This window comes from Symphodus melops, assembly GCF_947650265.1.
Source record: "Symphodus melops genome assembly, chromosome: 17".
In the NCBI taxonomy this organism is placed as follows: domain Eukaryota; kingdom Metazoa; phylum Chordata; class Actinopteri; order Labriformes; family Labridae; genus Symphodus; species Symphodus melops.
In genome coordinates this window covers 3,749,336-3,772,775 of record NC_136707.1, presented here as the reverse complement: position 1 = coordinate 3,772,775, position 23,440 = coordinate 3,749,336, and the positions used below count along the sequence as shown (strand labels likewise).

The window sequence follows — 23,440 nt, the reverse complement described above, 5'->3', positions numbered from 1 at the left end:
AAGATTTAAGGCAGCACAGAGAGTTACTCTCGGATCCCGCAGATTGCAACTGAGCCACTGATCCTGCTCTCCTGCAGAATCCGCTCTGTGTGCTTGATCTCAGATGTGCTAAGGCCGATTGTTCCTATTGTCAGTACAGTTCATAAATTAAATGACAGTAAGGAAAGGCAAGTTTCTTTCTATGTATAGCACACTTCAAAGTGCTTTACATGACATCTAAAGCCTCATGACAAATGGGAAAAAACCCATTAACAATCACAGGAAATGTAAACGATCACAAAATGACATCATAAAGAAATTAACTAATAAGATTTGAGAAAAAAACAAGAACAACATACATACACAAAAATCTCATTTGGAATGTAAAGATGTTATGTGCTCTGCCACCTTTCAGTGATAATAGTTCTCTGAAGTCCCTGACGACAGAGTCTTACCTTCCCAACGCGCACAGATTCACCTGCTGATCTCGCCTAATCAAAATGGATTGAGTGTAACAATCCACCCCAGAATGTCTCAAGCTCAAATAGCTCTGTCTGTGTTGGGAACAGCCCTTCGATACCCTGGAAACCAGGGTGCTAGTGGTGATGAAATCCACAGAGTCATTACCAAATAACACTACCAATATGTACCTGTGAATATTTAATGGAGATAAAAAAAAGTAATCCGATTGGATCAGACTCACAATTGCATAAAAAAAAAAAAAATCTGATACTGATGAGTGGTAACATTTATTTCATAGCCCATGACTGTTGTAGAAATCAGGTCCCCACATCCCTTCACAGGGGCGTGACTAGACTTTCTTAATGCAGGACGGGGTGGAATGAAGTTTGTGTTCTCACAAATTAAAAGCATTATTTACCCTTTCTGCCTCCTCCTATATCTACATATAACTACCATCTAATATTTTATAGATATTGTATTCCTAACCCTATACCCTAACTCTAACTTGTAAAACTTATTTTTTTTATTGAAGACAAAGTTATCAAATCTGCTTTCCCTCATTTTTCAAAGACTATAAAAGATGTGTGTCCATAGTTGATTTTAACACAAGTCCCAAATCTGACACTGTCATGGTTTGTGTTCGTTGTTTCCTCTGGTTTAGTTTTCATTCTTTCCTTAGTGTTCTGTTTGTTTCCTAGTGTTGATTGTTTCCCTTGTGTGTTTTAATGTTTCATAGTCTTGTGTTTACTTTAGTCTTTAGTGTTTCCCTGTGTCCTCCTATGTTGCCTGTAAGTTTATTTCCTGTGTTGTGTTTTTAGGTTCCTTATTTTGTGTTTTAAGTCTAGTCTTTAGTGTTTCCTGTTTTATTTTGTAATATCTGGTTTAGGTGCTGTTGTCAGTGTTGGGTTTTACTTTTTACTTGTCCTCAAGTGTTCAGGTCTTGTGGTCTTTGTTCCTTGTGTTTCCCACCTGTCTGATTGCCCTGGTTGTCCTCACCTGTGTCATTAGTCTCACCTGTGTCTGATTACCTCATGTCTATTTAGTCTCTGTCTTTGTTACCCTCTGTGTGAGTTCATTGTAGTTTGTTGGATGAGTGTTATGTTCAGTGTGTTTCTTCAGTAGTTTGTCTCTCTCTGCTCTCTGGATTTACTTTGTTTTCTGCTTAAGGCTTTTTGGACATTTTTGGATTCATTTAGTCAGTAAGTATTTGTTTACACTTTTTGTTTATATAAACCTTTTAATATTTTTTCAGCTGCAATCGGGTCATCCTCCCTGTTTTCTGCCCGCACCCCTGACAGACAAGGCCAATGGCCAGTCATTATTCTTTGAAACTTCTGTTCTTACCTCAGAAAAAATCCCATATGAGAACACACTGGGGAACCCTAATATCTTATTAAAGTAAAATATTTTAGAATTATTGTTTTCATGAGAGGTGAATGAGGCCCAATGCTCTGTATATTATAACCATAACAAATTCATTATTTTATCAACATTTTTGAAAATTAGCAGTACAAGGAGCAAAATGGAAGCTTTAATTCCTGATTGATGTCTTGTTTGGGTGTTTGCTTCACCTATTGGGCACTAACAGGTTAAAGAGAGTGAATAGAGGCTTCTGATCAAAGCGTGAGTAAGGTGTGTGTGTGTGGGGGGGGATGGAGGGTGTCAGTAATGTTTTTCCTTGTTCCCATTCGTGAATATTTGATGCTTCCCACCACAGACCGCAGAGCGAGGCACTGATGTGTTCAGCGCTGGTTCGTACGAAGAACTGAGGCTCAGAGTGATTTCACAGATGAAAGCTGTCAGTGCCAACCTCCCAATTCAGGAGCCTATAGAGAATAATATTACATCAGAGCCTTTTGTGACTAAAGAACAATGGTTCTGAGCCTGAGTAGAGCTTAGAAGAGGTGACGACTGAAAACATGAAAAGGTGGTGGTGGCGGTGGGGGAGTTCAACTCTACTTTGACAAAAATCATAGAGATTCAAGTTGATGTAAGGTAATGATTCAGTGTAGCTTTCATTTACAATAACAGTAATAAAGGCGCTGTAGCTGTAGGGGGAGGCATGGTTAGACATTCATGCCGGGAACCAAGCATTTTTTATTTTTTTATTTTTTTTTAACAAATGATAAAGGCACTGAGATGTACACGTTTAAAGGCCTGTCTATTAACACATCAATGATTTGAACCCAGACTGCAAATAATGCATTGTTTCTGGAACAAATAAGAATCAGATTTGATAATCACTAAACATTGTGATACTCGGTCCGTTTTACTCTGTAAAGGCAAGTTTAAGGTGTTATTATGGGGTTAAAAGATTGAGGGGGACAGGTGGTCTCCTGATATAAGATGTGACGGAAAATAAACAACACAGTTTTTTCTAATGAAAATATTTGCCTTTATATCGATGCTACATTTACTGTAGTAAGTTAAACAGAAACACAATAACTTTAAAAGAATGGAGAATAACATACTCACAAACATAATGAAGTTGTTTATTTTAAATATGATAGACAAAGGCTCATGTCAGGATAACGATATTGCGATGAATTGTACGGCCCTACTGCACACTTATTGGTAAAACTGATGGATCTGAATGCGGCAACTGCAAAGTTACTCTTCTTGTTCGTCAGCACACATTTGCAGAACAAAAATAAAACCCTATGATTCAGGAAAACAACACAATAAATATAGTGTTGGGGACAGATAGTTACACACTCCCGTGTTTTCATGAACACGGTCATCTATTGAATCAGAAGCACAACAGCCATTTTCACCCTCTCCCCAAGGACACCCCATTGATCGTTTTCTGTGTGTGTGTTTTTTCTCAAATCTTTGGCATGCTTGGGTGAGTTTGCTTTGTAGGTGGCAGTGTGATTCATTTGGTACCAACGCCTTCTCATCTGCAGACTAGATTAATTTTTTAAAGCTCAGGGCCCATTTGTCATTAAGAGAGAGCGAGTGCAGCATAAAGAACACAACTGATTTTGGTCAGAATTGATGAGGGGCCTCATGAAGTGTTTATTAACACTGTTTTATATGTGTGTGTGCTCCCCAGGACTGTGCGTCATTCGTCTGAATGTGAAGTGTTCGTCCCTCTTTGTGTTTATAGAATTGTGTTGTGAGGCTTTCATTACACAAGAGGTTTTCTATTATCTAGAATACCATTTCTTTTTTTGGACATGGGATACTAACCGCTGTGTCCAAACTGTCCACACTTGTTAAGGCCAATTATGTGTTTTCGGTTTTGTATTAGTTTTGTGAAGAACAAAAAATGTTGTTTATTGTTTGACTATGGCAACGATATGTAAGATAAGTACTGATATGAATAATAAAATGACCTTATCAGATATTAAATGCACAGTATATGAAATCTGATTCTCTTATTTAAAACAATAACAAAAGATGACGTTGAGGTAAATGGGGAATCATGGGACTTCTCTCTGCTACTAAGAAATATTAGTTGTGGTAACCTCTGTGCATAACTTCAAATGTTGACGATTGATGAGAAATTCACAAAATTAACCTTGTACTTGAAAGTGTCTATAAAGATGATAACTTCATGGATTCTGGACAAAGAAGCCAGAGAAGAAAGAATTTGCTAATTTTCCCTTTGAATAAGTAAGAACTAAACACACAGCTAGGTGTCCTCTATTTAAATGCTGTCCCTGACCATTTATATTCATCAATATATGAAAATTGAATCAGTCACAGAGTAATTTTGCATTGAATGAACTGAGGCTAAGCAGGTTACGTAGGTACGAGCTAGTTGGTATTTTTTACACTTCAAAGCAGGAAAAAAGGAACAGCATATTTTAATCAACAGCAGACTGCTGGTTTTTGCTGTCTGAGAAAAACAAAGATAATGATAGAAAGTGGAAACATGTCAAGCCTCAGTTCAGTATCTCTTTCACGTCTGCATCTTATTAATCATTTTAAACGTTCAAATACAGCAAATTTCCAGCTGTGGAAAAGAAGTCAGTTTAAAAGGATGTAGTCAGTAAGGAGATCTCAAACTTTCTCCTGCCAAGGACCCATTTAGCATTAGTTCCCTTCTTGCAAAAAGTCTTCAATAGCTCCCCATCTTGTAAACTGTGATCTCAAAAATGAAAAGGAGAGAAGAGTGCTGAAGAAGGCCTTTGAAACGTGTCCATTGTCATAAGCTGCTTCTCTATCCAGATAAACTTTGAAGGACATTGAGTGTCTGCTTTATTCTTGTTGCATTTGTGCACCTGAAATATTGTTTATGGTTAAGTGTGCTGTTCTAAATATATATATATATATAAAAAATTCTGATTTAACTTCAATCAATAGAAGGAAATAATTTGATATGCAGTGATTGATGAAATCAAATCCTGCAATTTTAAAATTGTATGTAAGTTGATATTTATTTTTGTTCCATTTCACCCTCTCTTCACTCTTCACAGGAGTCAGGAGCCCCACTTTGAAAAAAACAAACACTGGCTTAAGCATTAAAATACAGTAGATCTTTTATGAACCAGTTTCAGAGTTAGAAGACTGTAAACTGTACATTTAGATTTACATTTGGTGTGTAAGTTATACCAGATATAAGAGTTTGTTTTTTTATGTAGGAAAAGATGACTGTGTTGACTTTCATGTGCTAAGTTGGTGCCAGGTGAATACTGATGTTGGATTTTCTTTATTGTTCGACAAGTTCCATTTTGGTATACACGTGCAATATATTTCTATTTATGTTTGCATTGCCAGCTTCTTGTGTCTATTTTTTGCAGCACAGTCTTTGTTCTTTTTTCAGGCTTCCTTTGTGGTTTGAACCAGAAAAACCTCCAGGAAGGTTTATTTCCATTTTCCACTCATCAGCTTTGCAATCAATGACTCCACGCACAACAGTTCTGCACACTCATGAACACTTCTTATCTATATGACCAATAAATGTGACTCACCAGCACTATTCTAGTGGTTTTTAATCACTAACCATCCCTAAAGTCAAAACAGTTCTGCTACATAATGTTGGGTTTGGATGGTCGGTAAAGTGACCTTGGATTAGAATCTGTCCTCTCTGTCCTGGCCAGGACTCAATGTAGAGCAAATGTCCTGGGATTATACTATAACTGCTGCTCTGCTGATATCGCACACAGGATTAGTTAACACATTTTCATGTCCTGATGAACAACAACTAACCACATTCATGACATACCACTACTCTGTCCTGATCACTACAAGCTTTAAGTATCAATTTCCTTCTCTTTATCATGTTTCTCAGAGTAACATTAGAAGCTTATTCATGCGTCTTATTGTTTAGTATTTAATTCAACCATTAAATACTTTTCTTTGTTGCCGTCACATCAGATATTCCCAAAAATACACATTTAAATTCTGAGCACTGACTCATCTTTCCATGCAGCGGCTACAATATCCCACGTTTGTGTGCATGAGTCACAGTGACTATTTCATGCATCTCCCATCTTTGTGCAAACAATCACTGCCTACAAATATATATGTTATTTATGGCTTTCTGAAGAGGCATCAATCCCCTACCAGTCATGTAAAAAAAGTCCTTAATGTAGTTGAATATTTGTTCCTGTTATATAAAGTGTTTTTACATTACAACTAGAGGTCGTACTCTCTTGAACACGTGCACATTGAACGCCTCTTTTTCTGCCAGGTGCTGGCATACTGGACTGTACCATGTTTCAATTTGGGATGGGTGAGGATACAGTGGTATTTCTTTTGTTTGTCATTTAAAACCAGCGATAACACGGTTGAATCAAGCTTGATAAATGTGTTTTTTTTCAAATATGTTTACAGCTATAGTATTCTTTGTTAAACTCTACCCTTTGCTCGCTGTGCTTAAACCAGAAAGTATTTAAAGTAGTGATTTGAGGCATATAGTTTCTTATTGTGTAGCTTCTCTGTACACTGCTGTATACAGACCAAAAATGTGGAATATCTACAAAATCAGTCTGAACACCAGTCACAGATTGTGGAAGCAATCCTGGACTTTATTTCCACAAAGTTTTCTCTTCTACACTGATAAACTGTTTTCCTTTGACTCAGGTGAGTCTGGATGTGTGGTCTTGGAGCCATGTTGTTGGAGTCAAAAAGCAACCCAAAGATTGTTGTTTAAGAAAATCTTTGGCCCAACAAGAGTTTACAGTCTGCAGCCTGTTGCTGTTGGCTTTTTGCTCTCAATTAAAGTTGAAAAACGAAACTTTTTCAAACTGAGTTTCTTAGAGGGAAACTATATTGTACGCTCAAGCGACTGTGCAAAGTATACCTTAGTATGGTTATGCAAAATCTACAGAGCTAAAAATTAGATGCTACATTACATGCGCCCAGATTTAGACTCCTTGCTCGGAGCCTTTTCTCTGTATCATTGGTTCACTCACATTGCTTTTCCCTTCTCCTGTCACAGTCAAAATCTGATTTTAAAGGAACCTGTGACGTCTAAAAACTACATCTTGTATTCAGGAACACACAGAGAAACCCCAAGGGTGCACCCATTTACAAAAATACAACTTGAATCCATTTCTTGACACAGCCACTTGCCCTGATTGGAAGACAATGGACAGAAGTCAAATCTGTAATGAAGAAAACAGATTAATTAAAATATGCTACAAAAATTAACGGGTTTTAAGGTCAGACAAAGTAAATGGTGGTAGGCGACTGCCATTCTGTCGTCCAAATGGAACGGTTTCACGACTCCTTTATTCTCCAGAAAGCTTTTATAATGTCTTCCATACCTTCCCTTTGTCACCTGTCCCTGAGGATGAACTTATTATAGCGCAGATCTACAGTCTAGACAGTCCGACCAGACAATCAATATGCTTTTCTTTTTTGCTGTGCTTGCAGCATTCTTTCTATTCATGCTCTGTTCATGCACACACTCCTCTGCAACATACCACAACTTTCACATCAGAGAAACATCTCTGACACAGAGCGAGTCACTTAAGAGATTATTACCGCCCTCCTTTGTCACAGCAATTAATTGAAGGCAGATTACATCTCCCACACTATAATGGCTGTTGTCCATTATCGTGCTGACGACCCTCAGTGTCGTCTCCAGTGCCAATTAGCTTGACGTGTTCTGCTGCGTCTATTTTCCCACAGACTGATCTTCATCTGAACGCCCTGCTGTAATTCAGAGGAAGTGTGTGATATTCGAAGAACTCGCAGACAAATTGAAAAATAACAGCCCCGTCCAATTTGACTGCAGATATGTTAATGAGCTACTTATCTTAAGCGAGATATTCTCTTTTCGGCAAAATGTTTTCATGCTGTTTTTTTTTAGTAAAAAGACTACACAGACATTTGTCTTTTTTTATTACTTTTGTTTCATTATGTGTTTAGATTTATGAGCAGAGTAGCAGCAATAAAGGCAATAAAAGCAACATGTACGTTCTTAAGATAGTTGTTTATTCATGATGATTGCTACATGTAAGCATCAGAGGGAATACTTTTTTGAAAACTAAGTAAATCTGCTTTCTTTCCTGGAGTTATAGATAAAAGGTTGATGCCACTCTTATGTTTGACTTATTGAAGCAGTTGCCAGGCAACCAGTAGCAACTAAAACAGTTGCCAAGAGGAAGACCGCTTATGACCCCAGTTAGAATGTCATATTTTGGTTTAAAATGTTTCTTATACGATAGCTTTCTAAAGGAAAAATAAAGTGTTCACACGTGAGATTAAGAGGTGTTGGTAGTGAACTAAAGAACAGAACCAGGCTAGCTTTTTGCACAGCTTTCTGGGCTTTATGCTAAGTTAAGTTATGCTTGCTCTTGCTAAATAATTACCACACAATCAGGAGAGTGGTATTATATTGTAGGCAGACTCAGAACCCATTGGTTTTCATCTGACGACAGTATAGCCTTTGGGAGCAACGTAAACCTTTCACAGCAGTAAGTTTAAAAAGGTGCTGTAAAGAACTTTTGGTTTGTATAGATTTTGGTGCCCGCGTTTTGTATGTTGAATCTTTTCTAATTTGCTCCTGTACACGTGAAGGATGAGTTTTTTTTAAACAATAAAATCTTAATTCCACCACACAGTCCTTATCAACCAAAATAATAAAGCAAAAAGCTGAACAAATATCCCACAAAATTAATCTACTTGTCCCGCATGCACTGAAAGTCCTCCGTGTCTGGAGGGCATTAGTTCCCAACCTGGGGTCTAGGCCGCCTACGAAGGGCACCAAAGATCCCAGGGGGGCTTGATGCTTTGTATGCCCTGAGGTTGTCAGAAATATATTTACACATATTAACTGCCATAATGATAGATTTTGTTTTTTTCCTCACAGCAGTTTGCCTTTTTTCACAACAGCAGCATTGGCTCTGTATGAAGAAAACAAATGAAACCTATTTTTAAGGTGTTCAAAGTTTTTTTGTGTTTTTTTTTGTCAGAGATAAAAAGCTACAAATTCATTTATTCTGTGTTTCAGGTCCTGGGTAACAAAGTGGCTCAGCTGCAAACAGCAGTAAAATACCCTGAAGGTTAAAGCAGAAGGCAAGTTGTAAAAACTGAAAGTTGTCACGCACACACACACACGCACACGCCCACAGTCTTCCTCCGCTGCGTGGTTGCTCATTAAATGTGCTACAGGGAGTTAGTTTGTGAACCTGTCTGGTGCTGCAGAATGAGGATGAGGAAAGACGGGACAGCCGTTGCCAGAGGAATGTTCTGCAGCAGGTGGAGCAGATGACTGTGCTATTATAGTCTCCCTGTCACACATCACTTTTCAGGTGTGTCCTCCAGGGCCTCGCAACTCTCCTACAAGCAGTTACTCCCCAGGAAAGTTGGGAACCTGTCGGTGTTGTGTACCACCTTCATGAACATGACCTGAGAGAAAGAACAAAGTGGGTTGGATGCCATGTTGCTCTTGCATGTTCTTGTTGGGAACTGGAGAACATTTTTTTTTTTGTGTTTTCTGTGATCACAGTTTGTTCTGTAGCTATTATTTCAATAGAGCTGCAAAAATTTAATCAAAATCTGATTTTAAAAAATTATTTTATTTTGCTAACATTACATAACAATTGTAGTGTTACAGTCTGCAGAGAAGAAACGTAGCATCTCCTAACTTTAGAAAACTCTCTTTTTCACTTCAAATTGTTAAGTGAAATAAATCATTGAAGTAAAAATGACACAATCCCAAGCCTATTTATGTTTGCCAGTTAAAAGGAATTTACTCGATGTGTTAGCATCAAACTAACTCAGTTTCCCCCTGGGGAATAATGCACCAGCTGACACTGATGCTTTTTATCCTCTGAATAACTGTCATGACAAATTTGTCTACCAGGGCATTATAGTTTTGAATGCTGACATATTGTATGTTTTTCTTTTTTTCCCCAAAACGCATCATTTACCTCACGATACTCCTGCAGAACTACTCTCGAGTAAAAGAGTCGAGGATATTGCTGCTCCAGTTACTTTTCCCACCTTGTGTCGGGTGCATGGAAGCACTTGTGTTGTGACAGTTGTGTTTTACTGAAAGCCTCACAAAGCGGCTGTTGGCGCCTGCGAGATCCTGAATTATTCATGCAATATGGAGGGAGAAAGTGCAGTCTTTCCGTGTGTCGCACATACCTGCGCAATCGTGACAGTGCCAGTCACCATAGATGAGTCTCACATCTGAAGTTAATAACTGTGAACGATCACAGGTGAAGAACGTTAGTGACAACTACCGACCGTCTCTTTCGTCCTTTTTTCTACGAAATTCTCTCACCTTTGAAGTCGGTCACTCCGTATGACGGAAATGAAGCGGTCTTTAGTTTAGCTCATTAATTTCCTGTTGGTTTGAAATGTTGAAATAACCCTGTAATAATGTCTGCATAACATTTCCGGCAGTTTCTGAAAAAAGGCCGACGTTGATGAGCTTGTTCCCTTCTCTTCAGAACAAGCCCGTTTCATGTTTTGAATTTCAGGCATGAAAAAAGCCCTTCTGAACAGACTGATTGTATACGTCCTTGCCTCTTTAGTTTAAAAAATCTTTTTGAAGCTTTTTTTTTTTCTCCATGAAAGGTTGAGGTCTTACAGTAAACCTCTCATGAATCACTGCTTTCAATCATGCCTCGATTATTGTCCTGATTTTGGAGTTTAAACAAGAGGCACACTGACTTTACTTTACACTGGACAAACATGTGATCTTTACATGATTTACTTAACTCACATGTATTCATTTGAATACTGAGGCAGTAAGGAGTAGGCTGGAGTCACTTCACCTTATTTGTACTCGGACCTTCTATTCAAGTTAGTAAGCGAGCTAAAGACCTTCAGATTTCTATCAAGAGGTTCTGATGATGACGGGTTTGGGAGCGTTGTCCTTCACTTGAGTTTTACTGAACTTGACTGCAAACTTTTATCCAGCTACTTCTCCGTGTATAGAACTTTTATTCATTCATTTTGCACTGAACAAGATAATGAGAGGAGCAACCCGCTCATTATCTTTTTCAGGGAGCGACATCGTTTTGAGTATCGCCATTGTTCTTGTTTTAAATTCAGTATAGTTTGTGCTTGTTTCTGATGAGTAAAAATGTAACTCTGACTCTTCTCTTTTGAGGAAATGGAGAAGCTTTTTTTGCAAAACAAGAAGCCTCAATGAAATCTATATTAAGACTCACTAAAGACTTTATTTTGTTCATAAAACTGTGTTTTCTTTGCCTTTATGTTGAACATTCAGTACGGCTGAAAGGACACAGCAAACAATTTACAAATTGGACACAGCTGACGCATAGGAAATAACAGACACACATGAAACTTGTTCGCAGTCGAGTCTCATCTTTCTCTTAATTCCTTCCTCAAATGTTGGCTTGTTCGTTCCTGTAACTTCTATGCACCAAGGTTTATGAAGTTCATCTTCTTAGTAAAGAGTACGCTTAACTGTCTGCGGCCTCAATGTTCACCTGCTTTGTCAGCTCAGCTCGGGTGAGCATGGCTTCAGTAAATCTTTAGATTCAGTTTGTAATCTTAAAAGGTTGTACGTCATTATTTCTTCAACAATCGGTGTCAGAAAACTTAACGTCAAAGATTTAGTTGCCTTGCTGTTCACCTGTAAGGTCACGTGAGGACACAAGATTTTCATCTGATGTCACACTCTGAGTGATTACTCAAACACGCACAGCAGACCTCTCTCTCCTCCCTGTGTGTCAGAGAGAGAGAGAGAGGTGGAGGTAAGGGATGGACAGCTCTGCGGTGGATGCTCTGTGATTGACCTGATTATGGAAAACAGCCCCTGGCATTTCTCCCAGAGGGTGCAGGGATTGTGGCGTCTTTATGAAATATATTCCTCTTGTGCCGGCTTCTGTCACAAGACGCCTGTGGATAAAGCTTGGCCGTGGCAGCCTGCCAAAGCGGGATCGTGTGAGCAGCAGGAGAGAGAGAGAGGGACATTTTGAGGAAGGGGAGAGAGAAATGGAAGGAGATTGATGATGAAGAAGAGAGAGAATTATGCAGCAGTCATGTCATGGCAGATTTACGGTAGATATTATTGATGTTGCATCCGAGTGGTAATTGCAGACGGAGTATGTGGGATGATTTTAAGCAGGCTCCAGTACTTCCCCCTTTTTCCTCCGACACTGTGGAAGTCGACCAGCTAAAGTGTCAAACGAAGGAGTTGTGTCCATCGTCGAGGGGACACACGATGAGTGATCCCCACTCTTCCAGTCAAATTCAGATAAAAAGCAGCGGGGTTAGTCGTTTGTGATAAACTTTAAATTGATCTTTAAAGTCATTTTCCAGAAGAAGAACTCTTACACAGCACCTTTCATTCAAATGTGCAGCACAAACTCCACCATGAGCCCGAGATGAGGAAAACATTGACAACAATAAATAAAAAAAGGAAAGATTAAATTTTGACTGCAAAGTTGCAAATGATTTATGTAAAAGCTGTGACAAATTTGATCTACAGAGGCTGTGAGTTCAATTATTCAGAGGCATAAAAACATCAGCAGAAGGTACTACTACCTCTTCCTTTATGGTCGAGCATGTGAAGGAAAGTCGTCAAGGACTTTAAAGATCTATTGAACATTAAAGCTCTCTGGTGTACAGAGGAGTAGGGACATTTAAAAGCTTTAGAAACTGTTAAGAGAACACAAAGAGAGAAGAGATACACACAGCCAGTGCAATGCCTGAAAGTCAGAGTGATGTCTCAAAACTAGCTTGATTTGGAAAGTAGCATTCCCTCCACGCTGGGTCGACACCAACCTAATGTTGCTTTTTTCCTCCTTTTAGTTTAAAAAAAACAAACCGTTGCACCAAATTATCATTAATGTCTGTCAGCCCCTCTTACAGACATGTACATTTGACTATCACTGGCATAAAATGTTAATATACATGGTGACAGACGGTGTTGTGGTGTGAACACTTAATTGACAAAGAAGATTTTCATTAATGATTTGGAAAAGTTGCACACATGTAGAAATTGAGACTGACTCTCAGGGACAATATGTTTCTCAGTCTTTGTTTAGATAAAACACATCCTGAGTTGAAACACTGAATCTGTGGATTGTGAGTTTACCTAATATTTAAGAAAAAGCAATCTTTTTTTTGTTGTTGTTTTGTTTTATTCATGCCAGACCCGAAACAGATGCAGGAAGCCAACACTGCCCTTACACATTTAATCTTTTCTACTCGTAATCCGAACTTTAATCTGATCTTTGGGGAGGAGACATGCAAACCTTACTGTTCAGTGTGCACAGGCTCAAAGTAAGAGATGCTGAGAAGAGGGCACTGAGCCAAATGAGGGGAGGCTGCCGGGGTGAGCTGGGATGCACCATTAATCTGCTTTGCCAGCCCTTAAACAAGAGAAATGGAGACCACTTATCGTTGGTTATCTCCCCTGGTGTTTCGTTCTGAAGGTCTATGACATTGTTGTTATGTTCTTGTTGTATAAGGAGATGCTGTACAGAAAAATAGATAATGTTTCCCCTTTTTGTTTAGTAGAATAATTTGTTCAAGTTGGTCCAGCGTTTGCCTGGGCTCTCAGCCTACCCCCCTCTTCTCGTTTCTTTGTGCCATTTGCCATCTCACTAGAAGTTCATTGCAAACTTTCCTGTCTTTTTCCTCACACCTGCTCCCTGTCTTAATCAGCCATGCAATCGACTGACATTCTCCACGTCCACTTGTCACCTGTGTCTCCAATTCACCAATCAGTCTCCTAAAAATCACAACAAACCATTTCCTTTTGTTGTATCGTGTCGAATCGTAACTGGGGAATAAATCGCTGCATTCCTCTAAAGTAATTGCCTCCTGCTTGGTTGTCTTAGTTTCCTACCTCCTTCTGAAGACACACATTTGGACACACAGTTATATCTCTCAGGGTTATAAGTCAACCCAATCCTTGTGTACAGAACAAATAGCAGTGTCTGTACGTTTATTTACAGTGAGATTTAGACTGCACAGGGCCCCTCCCTTACCCCCTCTGTAACTGTGAGTAAGCACCTGTCACACAGCCAGGTTCAGCACGTAGTCCTAGTGTACCCTGCAGAGTTCTTAATATGTACATTGGAAAACAAATCAAAGTTGAGTGGCTGTATTTTTAAAGTTAAAACAATCCAAAATAATCTCTTCCCCCCCCTGAGAAGTAATTAGATACCGCTCTCATCTCGCAACATTCAAAATAAGCATTCAAGAAATAGCAGTGTGGCTTTGTGTTTGCATTTCCCCCCGAGGAGGAGCAGGTTTTTTTTCTCCACATATTTGGACTGACGCTTGTTGGGTGATACTGTGAAAGGGGGAATTTCCCATGTCAGACGGAAATCAATTATTCATTCAGTGGCATGGAGGGTTGAGCAGCACCCTGACAGCTGCAGAAGTCGCTCTGAGATTAGGGACAAGTATGGAGTGTTGTGTGTCTCATGTATATTCTGTTACACCATGCAATCTAAAAACAAATGCAACAAAAAAAAAAGGGAAAGTCCAACAGAGCAAAAAAAGAAACAGCATTTCTGCAGTAAGCACCATAAGATCCAATAAAAGGATACTGATGATTGCAAATAAAACAAAATCAAACCCTGAAGTATTTTTTATTTGTTTGTGTGGAAAATCTCACTGCCATTAAGAATGCATTTCTTTGAGAAACATTCATCATCACATTTCCTCCGTCACCATTATTGCATCTTTTTCAGCAGAAATGGCTCTAATTCAGTGTCACAGGGAGAGCTAAATTTCTCTCCCACCCACGTGGAGTTTTTGTTTATTCTTCTATTCTCATGTCATGAATTTTTCATCAGCCACTTGATGAGACATTTCATGTGTTTGGCTTACAAAGCACAGTAAGCAGTCTCGGGGTGGGAGATTAATCCTGAGGTCTCACTGCTACAGTGGCTTTTGAATACAGTTGGCAGGGCCTCTTGGTAGCTTAGTGTTTGACCATTCTTTGCTGGATTTGTCCTTTCAGGAGTCGCAGTGGTTTAATAAAACGTGACAAAAACTTATACTGGACTGTTTTTGTCATAAAGGACACTCCACTGACTTAGCATTACACTGAGGCTGTGGATTAGTTGATTAAATTAGTCGTACCTCAACACGAAGGTCAAGGGTTCAATGCCCGGCTCCTGCATGCACATGAACTCACCTTAACCCCAAGTTGCTCCCACTGCTTCGTCAGCAGTGTATGAATGGGATTATTTACTCCTTATGGCCACTTTGCACAACAGTGAGTGTGTGAATGGGCAGAGATAAAAGTGCTTTGAGTACTCAGAAGACTTGAGCGTCACACAAGCTCAAGTCCATTTACGATTTACTGTCGTTGGGCATTTTATGGGCTCTGGCTCAAAATCCCCAAAGCAAAAGCAACCATGAAAGCACTTTTATTTTTTGTCCCTTATCCTTCTTCCTGCATCTTCATGTTTCAAGGCCAGCACAGTTTCAGCAGATGGCTGTTCGTCATGAGTCTGCCTCCTTGCCGCTGTTGCTTTGTGCTCATGATGGATTAACGTTGTGTCTTTGTAATGTAGCAAGAGTAAGACCTTTTACATGCTCTTTTGTAAAGTGTCGTGATAACGTTTTGTAATGAATTGGCACATTAAAGATGAATTGATTACCATAATGCTAATTAAACCACCAGTGGCTTGGTCAGTGGTTTAGGTCTGTTAAGCTAGTTGCAGCTATTGAGGTTTCGAGCTGCTAGCTTTGAGCGATGTGCAATTACTGTATTTTGGAAATATTTTTTTTTTGGAACACCAGGTCCCAAGATCGTTTGCAGCTTTTAACCTTTTCTTTTTGACCATAACTGACCAGTCAAAGGACATCACCTGAGGCAGTGTGTGCATGTGTCATTGCAAAAAATCTCAAGTTTTTACATTCAACTATCATTCGCAAGACACTTTTAATGTAAAAGATAAAAAATAGATATATTCACGCTAGAAGCATTATTTTGTGGATTGAGACCACAAATCTCAGCAACTATTAGATGTCTTCAGTTGAAAACTATGACAGCGATATTTCATCATTTATGGTCAGCAGAGGTTAAATTAAGGGCTTGTTAGCTTTTCATTCAGGGATTCACTGAGCACGACTTCATATGCATAAAAACATGGTCCCCTGAATGAAGTCAAGGCTTATTATTCACACTGTCACTTCGTTAAAACCGCTCAGGTCTGTTTGCATTTCCTTCGTGTCATTTCAAGGACAGTAACAAAGGGAAAACACTCAGGTTGAATTTAGTTTCACAGGTGCTATGTAGACAAGAGTGGAAAAAAGAAGAGCCAGATGTGGAGAACCAAAAAACAATCAAATCTCTATTTTTTTCTTTTTTTCTGAGCTAATTCTGATCAGTGCACATGCCGACACACACCAATTAGGAAAGAGAAAAGCCCAGGAGAAGTCAGTGGGCTGGCTATTATCTAGCTGAGCCAGAAATATACCTGACGAGATCTGGGGCACGATTTAGGTCAAGAGAAAAAAAAGACCTGAATCTTACACATGTGGTCTGGGGGGTCAACAAGGACAGGTGGATGTGACGGGGGGGAAATCAATTTCCTCCTATAGTTCTCCAGTGGACACTCAGGAAGCAATCATACTGCGTTTGTGTGTGACTTTTGTTTCTCCACAGACAAAATTTGCACCACAGATGTGTCACACTAGCCGTGTGTAATGGCTAAAGGTGGTAAAGTTCACTTGGTATCTGGGGAAAACTGTATTGACGTGAAGATGTCTGCGCGTCTCAGAGGTAGAGACTGGAAACCAATTTGTGGGACACTTGACCCGTCTGTGGTTGGACTGTATGACCTCGCTAACAATAAAGGACAGACCCTCCTCCAATACGAGCGCTGTCGACACGGATTCATTAGAGGAGAAACTGTAGAGACGTAGAGATCTGTGTCCAGTAAAAAGGCTTCTTCTTAAGTTCTCCTTATTTTCCACCTGAGATTGATTCTGAATTGCAGAGAACTGTGGCGCTTAAAAGGTTGAAATCCACTTCTTGGATCCTTGAAATGATAAACGTAACTATGTTTCTCATTGTAAATAAAAATAATGTTACCTTGTTAGGATCATTACCCATCATATTTAGCTATGCAGTGTCATTATTCTTATTACTCTCATGGATGGCACCAGCTATGTTTAAGTTCTGTCTTAAAATGATTCACACTAAACCTTCAAAGTAGTTAGTTTGACACTTGTGTCAGGGTTTGGTTTCACCATGGGGACTTAAGGTGGATCTTAATGGCCTTATGTATAAAGCGGTTTCATTCAGGGGCCAGAGATAAGAAGAATAACAGTCTTCTCACTGCTTATTGGATGTCACTTAATGATCTTTAGATCTCAGTTATAGGGTTAGAGTAGTGAAGCTGTTTGCACAAAGTTTCCTATTCAAACATCCAGAAGACACGAAGGAACATTTGAAATGATTTGGAGTCATTCTTCTGTCAAAGTGATAAATGGAAAATCAACATTTTCTCCTTTGTAACTGTATTTTTTGGTCTCCACTGACTCCTGACAAAAATAAAATCTATATACATATCTATATTTATTTTTTTTACTGCTAATTACTCCTCGGTCTTCAGCAATTAGTCGCAGACTTTGTCAGTCTGCCATTTTTGAGGACTGAGAACCACGAACCATAAAAACCGACAACAGGTTGTTAAATTGATAAACAGTCAGCAGAGCGTAGTGGATTTAAAGTTGGATGGAAATGTGCCATTGATTGTCCATTAAGAGGGAAACCTTCACATGAAGTCCCATTATTTACTGCCAGTATGGAAAAACTGATTCTAGCAGCCAAACGTTAATGATCCATTGGGAAAGATTACAATCCAAACTTAGTAAAAACCGGTGAAGGACTGAGATGATGACCATCACACGGGTGCGATTTAGACGTTCACATGAGCATCCATGTGTGTCCACATGAGCCATTCCATGTGTATCATAAAGAGTGCAAATGTCTCAAGTATCCATACGTACACCTGTACATGATTCAAGTATCACAATTTATTACAAAAACTAGAACTTTTTTCATCTGTCGTTTTGCCATGCTTTAAGCATATAACAATACAGTATAAAATCTCAACTCAGACGTAGGAAAGTAAAAGCAAAGATCAAAGATGCTGACGCAGCATTTACAGAAGTTAAGACATGCTGTTACTGTACAGAGAACATTCCAACTGAAACATCTGCAAAATGCGTCCTACTCATCAGTGAATTGCATTTTACAATAAACAATCAGATCCAGCCTCGTCCAGAGTCTCTTTTTCAAAGTACTTTTACAGGAAAATAAACACCAACACTCTGCAAATCATAATGAATGTGCTGAGATTTTTTTTTTTTTCAACAGCCCAAGGCACTCAGGCTCCAATGTTGGCAATAAATACGTCATTCTTTTACACAAAATCACATCAAGCGGGTGGTGGCAGGGAAAGAAGAGTGAGAAACTATGTCGTCTATTTTTATGATCTCTTGAAGAACTCATTCCTTTGTTGAAGAAGTCCACCTTGGCCCCCCTTTTCACAGTGAAAATCCCTGGCAGTCGAGACAAAAATAAGACTTCTGCAGTCCTTTTGTTGAACTTTGTGACATCTGCTTTGCTAAAAACTACACAACTTCTTACTGGTCTTTGGACTCCGGCCTGTCATTTTGGTCTCCGGGCGTCTTCTCCCATCGGCTGCTTTTTCAAACCGAACTTCAAGCAGCCCGAGAATACCACAGGATGCCAAAGTGTCAATTTCCTGTGATCTTTCAACCCAACATGAGAATCTGGTACAAATCTATCGAGTGTCGACGTATGACATTTTCAAATATCTAACAAATCCAGAGAAAATCCTGATCTTTCGTTTAGTTTACCGATGCTGTGACAGTGGCTTGAACGCGTTGACATTCTTTTGGCTGCTGCTTTTAGTTGAGCTGGCGACATGCTTCAAATGTCCATTTGGAGGCTCCTCCGTAAATATCGAGGCTCGTCTCCATCCAGGCAAATACGTTGCCCACTTGGGCTTTGCTGCTGCAAGTCGCTAGATTGTAAATCTCCCCGACGGATAGTTTCCGGTCCCAGATGTGAAAGTTTGCCAAGTCTCCCACGAAAGCTTGCGTTGCGTCGAAACCTCCTCCAAGTGTGTCCTGTGGTGGAGACAAATGGATTTAATCAAGGATGCGGTGATTTTGTTTCTCTCTTCTCTGAGGGCTGCGTCATGAAAAAAATGAAGATACTTTTGGCTCAAGGTCGTCGGATGTTTCAATACCACATGGTTTCTTAAAACAATGTGGTCTCCCTTACTTTAACGATTCAAAGCTTTGAATTGAAAACAGACCTTCAGTCATATTTATGAACAGAAGCTGCCACATGTTTAAGACAAAGCACTGTCTTCATTGAAATGTACAGTGTGCAGGAGTTTGCTTTCATTTTTGGTCCTTAAAAAATAGAAATAACTCCATTTAGTTTGCGTATAACTTCTACTTTTTGACATCATGGCATTGAACAAGGTGTCGATTTTGTCGTTTGATTTGAATTGTAACCAATTGAAAGAAAAATCATGGCAAGCCTATTTTAGATTATCAGATTTTTCTTCTAACTCAGTACATCTTCATTCAGCTGGGAAATATCTGGTCACCTTAATGAAGCTATTATGTGAATTTAACCGTGGATGTTGCTGCAAATTGAAATCTAGCATCATCTCATTATCTGCCAATGAAATGGAATAATTACTTTTCCACCTTGTCAGATAATTTTATATACCATCTAACTGTTATATTGAACAAAATCACAAGGTATTTTTTCCTGTCCCAGCATCATGTTTAAGTGGATCAAGTTATAACTCAGCTCCCAGTGAAGTTATTTTTGGCTTGAGAAAAGTCCGTCTCTTTCTTCCTTGGATCCTTTCTGTGAGTCATTCGGCTGCTGCAGATGGTTGTTCAGCAATGAGTCTGGTTCTTCTCGAGGTTTCTGCTTGTTAAAACATTCTTCTTTATTCCTATACCGATTAGTGGATTCATATATTTCTCCCTTAATAGTATTAAATGTAGTAAAGATCATGTGCACATGGTGTCAAATTAACAGCGACGTAACTTGGGCCTTGTAGTTGGGCCAGTAATTTTTCTAAAAGTTAAAAAAAAACAGTGAAATAAATTGCCATCTTTTTAAAGTGTATGTTAAGGGTTGTTACTTGTATCTTCCCATGACAAAAAGACTTGATTGATTGATTGGCGCGTAGAGTTTACCTGCTCTTGACCGAGGATCAGCAGGCCTTGTGGTTTGATGGGATGATAAGGAGCCAGATTCTCTCCACTCCCTCTCCGGACACCATCTTGGAAAGCTTCCCAAACTCCATCCCGCGTGGTCCAGGTCACGCAGATATGATGCCACTTCCCATCGTTGATGAGAAAAGGCAGCTTTGCAACCTAAAAGAGGACTCGAAGTCAAGTGTTTGAACAAACATCTTCATCTCTGACCAAATGTATTTACGCCTTTCCTTTCCTACCTTGTCATTGATCAGAATCTCCATTGGGTTGTTCCCCCACTCTATAAGGACCAGCTCGTTGGCCTGACCCGGAACTGCGTAGGAGAAAGGCGTGCCAACGCCGGGGGATGCGTTGGATTTGAGCCACATACAAACAGTGAGTGCGTACATCTCCGGCAAACTCTTCTTCACTTTGGCGTACATGTAGTTGGTTCTCAGCGGGAACGTGAGCTGAAATTTATCCAGAGGTCTGCTCTCCCTTTGACCTGTGGAGAGGACACGGCAAATTCTGCTTCAGCATCGCATCATTTTTTGCATTTTTTAAACGCAGACATTCACACATCCTGGGGATTTACGCAGGAATTATACCGTTACACAACAAATCTACAATCATGAAGCTCTAGATTCGCTTTAATCTCGCATTACGGATCTGCCACGAGTGCTGGCGTTGTTAACCTTCATCTCATGTCCTCCTCTCCCACCTCACCGCTCTGCTTCACTGCAATAGGACTTTATTTTATGTTTGGCACGAGAGGTGTCCAAAACCAAGAGCGCAGCAGGACTGTATTTAAGTTCCCAAATGGCTCCCAGAGATAATACAGATATTGGTTCTTTCCTGCGTGTTTAATCTGCATTAGAATTAGAGCAGGAAACTCACAAATACTGGGCTTCTGCAGCTTTGAGGGGATGAGTAAAACATTAACTTGACTGTTGAGGTCATAAAAGCTCATAATGCTGAACTTGATGTTCTTATGTTGTGCATGGCTGCGGTTTTGAGCGCACACCAAATCCCCAACGCCAATTTATTTATTTTTTTCACTTTCTGCGCGCAAACTACCTTTCTCAAGGTCGGTGATCCTCTGGTGCAGAGACGTAAGCGTGGACTCCACTCTCCCACGCTGCTCCGTCTCATTCCGGAGCCCGGGCTTCCCCTCCTCGATGCTGTTCACTCGGGACAAAACCTGCTTCTCCAGGTCGTCGATTTTACTCTGGAGCAGATCTTTCAGGCTGTTCGCCTGCACGGAGTTGTTACTCCTGCTGAATTGCTGACAGAAGGGAAATAAAATGAAAGCTTAAAGGATTTTGAGGTAAACTATTTTGAAACTTAGTTTGTATATTTACAGTATGTTGCTTTTTATTTGTGCGCACCACGATGGCACATTTCCAACTAGTCTAACCAAAATCAGATCTTTCTAGTTTCTTAGATTATGAATATCATTACTTTACAAGTGTAGACAGAAGATGTTGCATTGGGTCACCGGATTTTTACGCAGTCACACAAAGTGTTCCAAAATGGCCTCAGCCTACCTCCAGGTTTTCTAATCTCAGCTTCAGCGACTGTAAAGTCTGCGAGAGTTGCGTCAAAGTGTCCGCGGGGCCCCTCGATACATCCCCCATTGTGTTTTTGGTCCCCGTTTCTTTCCTCCTGCCCCCGGGCTCCGCGCTGCCGCTCTGGCTCTCGCACCGAGCCAACTTTGAAGTCAGTTCTCTGATGGTTTCCTTCTGGTTCATGATCGTCTCCTTTTGCTGCAGAACCGTCTCTCGCAGCTGCATCACCGTGGTCTTCAAGTCCTCTCCTGGCACGCTGTTCTGCAAGGTGGCCGCGCAAATGTCCATATCCTTTGGTACGGAGGTGCAGATGAACTGCGTCTGTGCGCCAAACTCTTGACAGGAACTTTCCAAAAGGAGGCATGAAAATAGAAAAAGTCTCCAGCAGATCCCTTTCTTTGTAGCGCGCATGGCTGCGTCTGTATTCTGGCGGTTTGTTTGGCCCGAAAAGCTGCAGTGACTTCCCGCCTGTGTCCCCGTGTTGTTGTTATACTCCGCCTGTGTGGAAGTGCAGCGCGCTTTTATAGCGAGAGCCCGGTTCTGCGCAGAGCTGCTCCACTGCATCACAACCGGAGGAGGGGAGGGAGCCGCGCTATCCCTGTTTAATCGGCTCCAGAAAGCGGAGTCACATTCAAGAGATGAAACCTTTTTTTTTCTTTTAGGCTCCCACGTGATAAATCTTTAATCATTTGTCATTTCTCGCCGTGTATTATTCATCTGGAAAACGCGCGTTTTGTACACGCAGAGGATAGAGGAGGTTTCTTTCGTGGAGGGCTGCCAGGAGAGCCAGCTGTGTTTGTTTGTTTTTTGCGCGCGGAGACACACACACACACACACACACACACACACACACACACACACACACACACACACACACACACACACACACACACACACACACACACACACACACACTTGATGCAGATGAGAAATCGCAGCAGTGTGTGGTCCCCGCAGATTCAGCACCAAGGACAGCTCTCACCACATTGCACTATCACACAGTTTGCACGCTGCTGCTTAGTTTCACACTATTCAACTGTTCCCCATTCACTCTTTATTCCCGTGCGTTTCCTCTGATCACACATGTTTATTTCATGATGAACTACACTGAATTTCAAAAGGCATAAATTACTTTTCAGGTCAAACACACACTGTATTCCCAAAGAACCCACCTCTTCCAGTGGCAATCTGCTCCACACATCCCCACCGCAATCATCTCAATAATTCAGTTTCCAAAATGATAATCTGTCCCCGAGCACTTTACCTTTATCTATTATTCAGGAAAGACAATTTTATTATTTTTTGCACTGCCCACTCTGCTCTTATTTATTCAGCCCTGGTTGGAAAGAAATGAAAACATTTTTTTAATAAGTAATGAAAACATATCGGCGCTTGGATTAAAATTGATTTCTTTTGTGGAGATGAAGATGTGCAGGGTGAGGCTTATGCAGCCTGAGAGACAAAGGTCTGACTGTGACAAAAGGATATGAGATGACGAGTTTAGACGGGTCATGGTGCAATTACGATCATCTATAGCAGGTCTCTCAAGCTAAATGCTTTATAGCTGCAGGAGGTGAGAAATTAGCGCAGAATGACCGGTTCAATTGTTGTCAGGGGGAAGGAATTCATCTCATCAGTTCCTCCAGCGTTACAGCGGCTTTATCTGTGAGGGTTCAGGCCAAACGGATTTTTAAGTATAGCTATTTTGAGGCGTTATCCACAGTTAATGACTTGGATAGATGATCCATGAAAAGCCATCCATTACCTGAGCTAACTGCTGACTGCTGACATCACATCATTTTCTTGTCAATTACGGT

The 23,440-nt window shown here is 40.2% G+C and overlaps 3 protein-coding genes across 3 annotated transcripts in view; 1 reads left to right on the top strand and 2 right to left on the bottom strand.

Moving 5' to 3' along the window:
* arl6ip1 (ARL6 interacting reticulophagy regulator 1) overlaps positions 1 to 23,440 on the bottom strand; it is a 147,178-nt gene that overhangs the window by 21,587 nt on the left and 102,151 nt on the right. The window lies entirely within an intron of this gene.
* nptx1l (neuronal pentraxin 1 like) lies at positions 17,816 to 22,151 on the bottom strand. Its single transcript, XM_079366099.1, has 5 exons — positions 21,603 to 22,151; positions 21,133 to 21,340; positions 20,316 to 20,560; positions 20,056 to 20,235; positions 17,816 to 18,957 (listed from the first exon to the last, which is right to left on the bottom strand). Exons 1-5 carry the CDS (start codon positions 22,032 to 22,034, stop codon positions 18,736 to 18,738), a joined length of 1,287 nt encoding a protein of 428 aa, XP_079222225.1. The 5' UTR covers positions 22,035 to 22,151; the 3' UTR covers positions 17,816 to 18,735.
* The window catches only part of pecam1a (platelet and endothelial cell adhesion molecule 1a), a 98,677-nt gene continuing 95,598 nt past the window's right edge, over positions 20,362 to 23,440 (top strand). The window contains exon 1 of the mRNA XM_079366091.1: positions 20,362 to 20,451. The gene's annotated coding sequence lies outside the window, so the exon portion shown is untranslated. The remainder of the gene's footprint in view (positions 20,452 to 23,440) is intronic.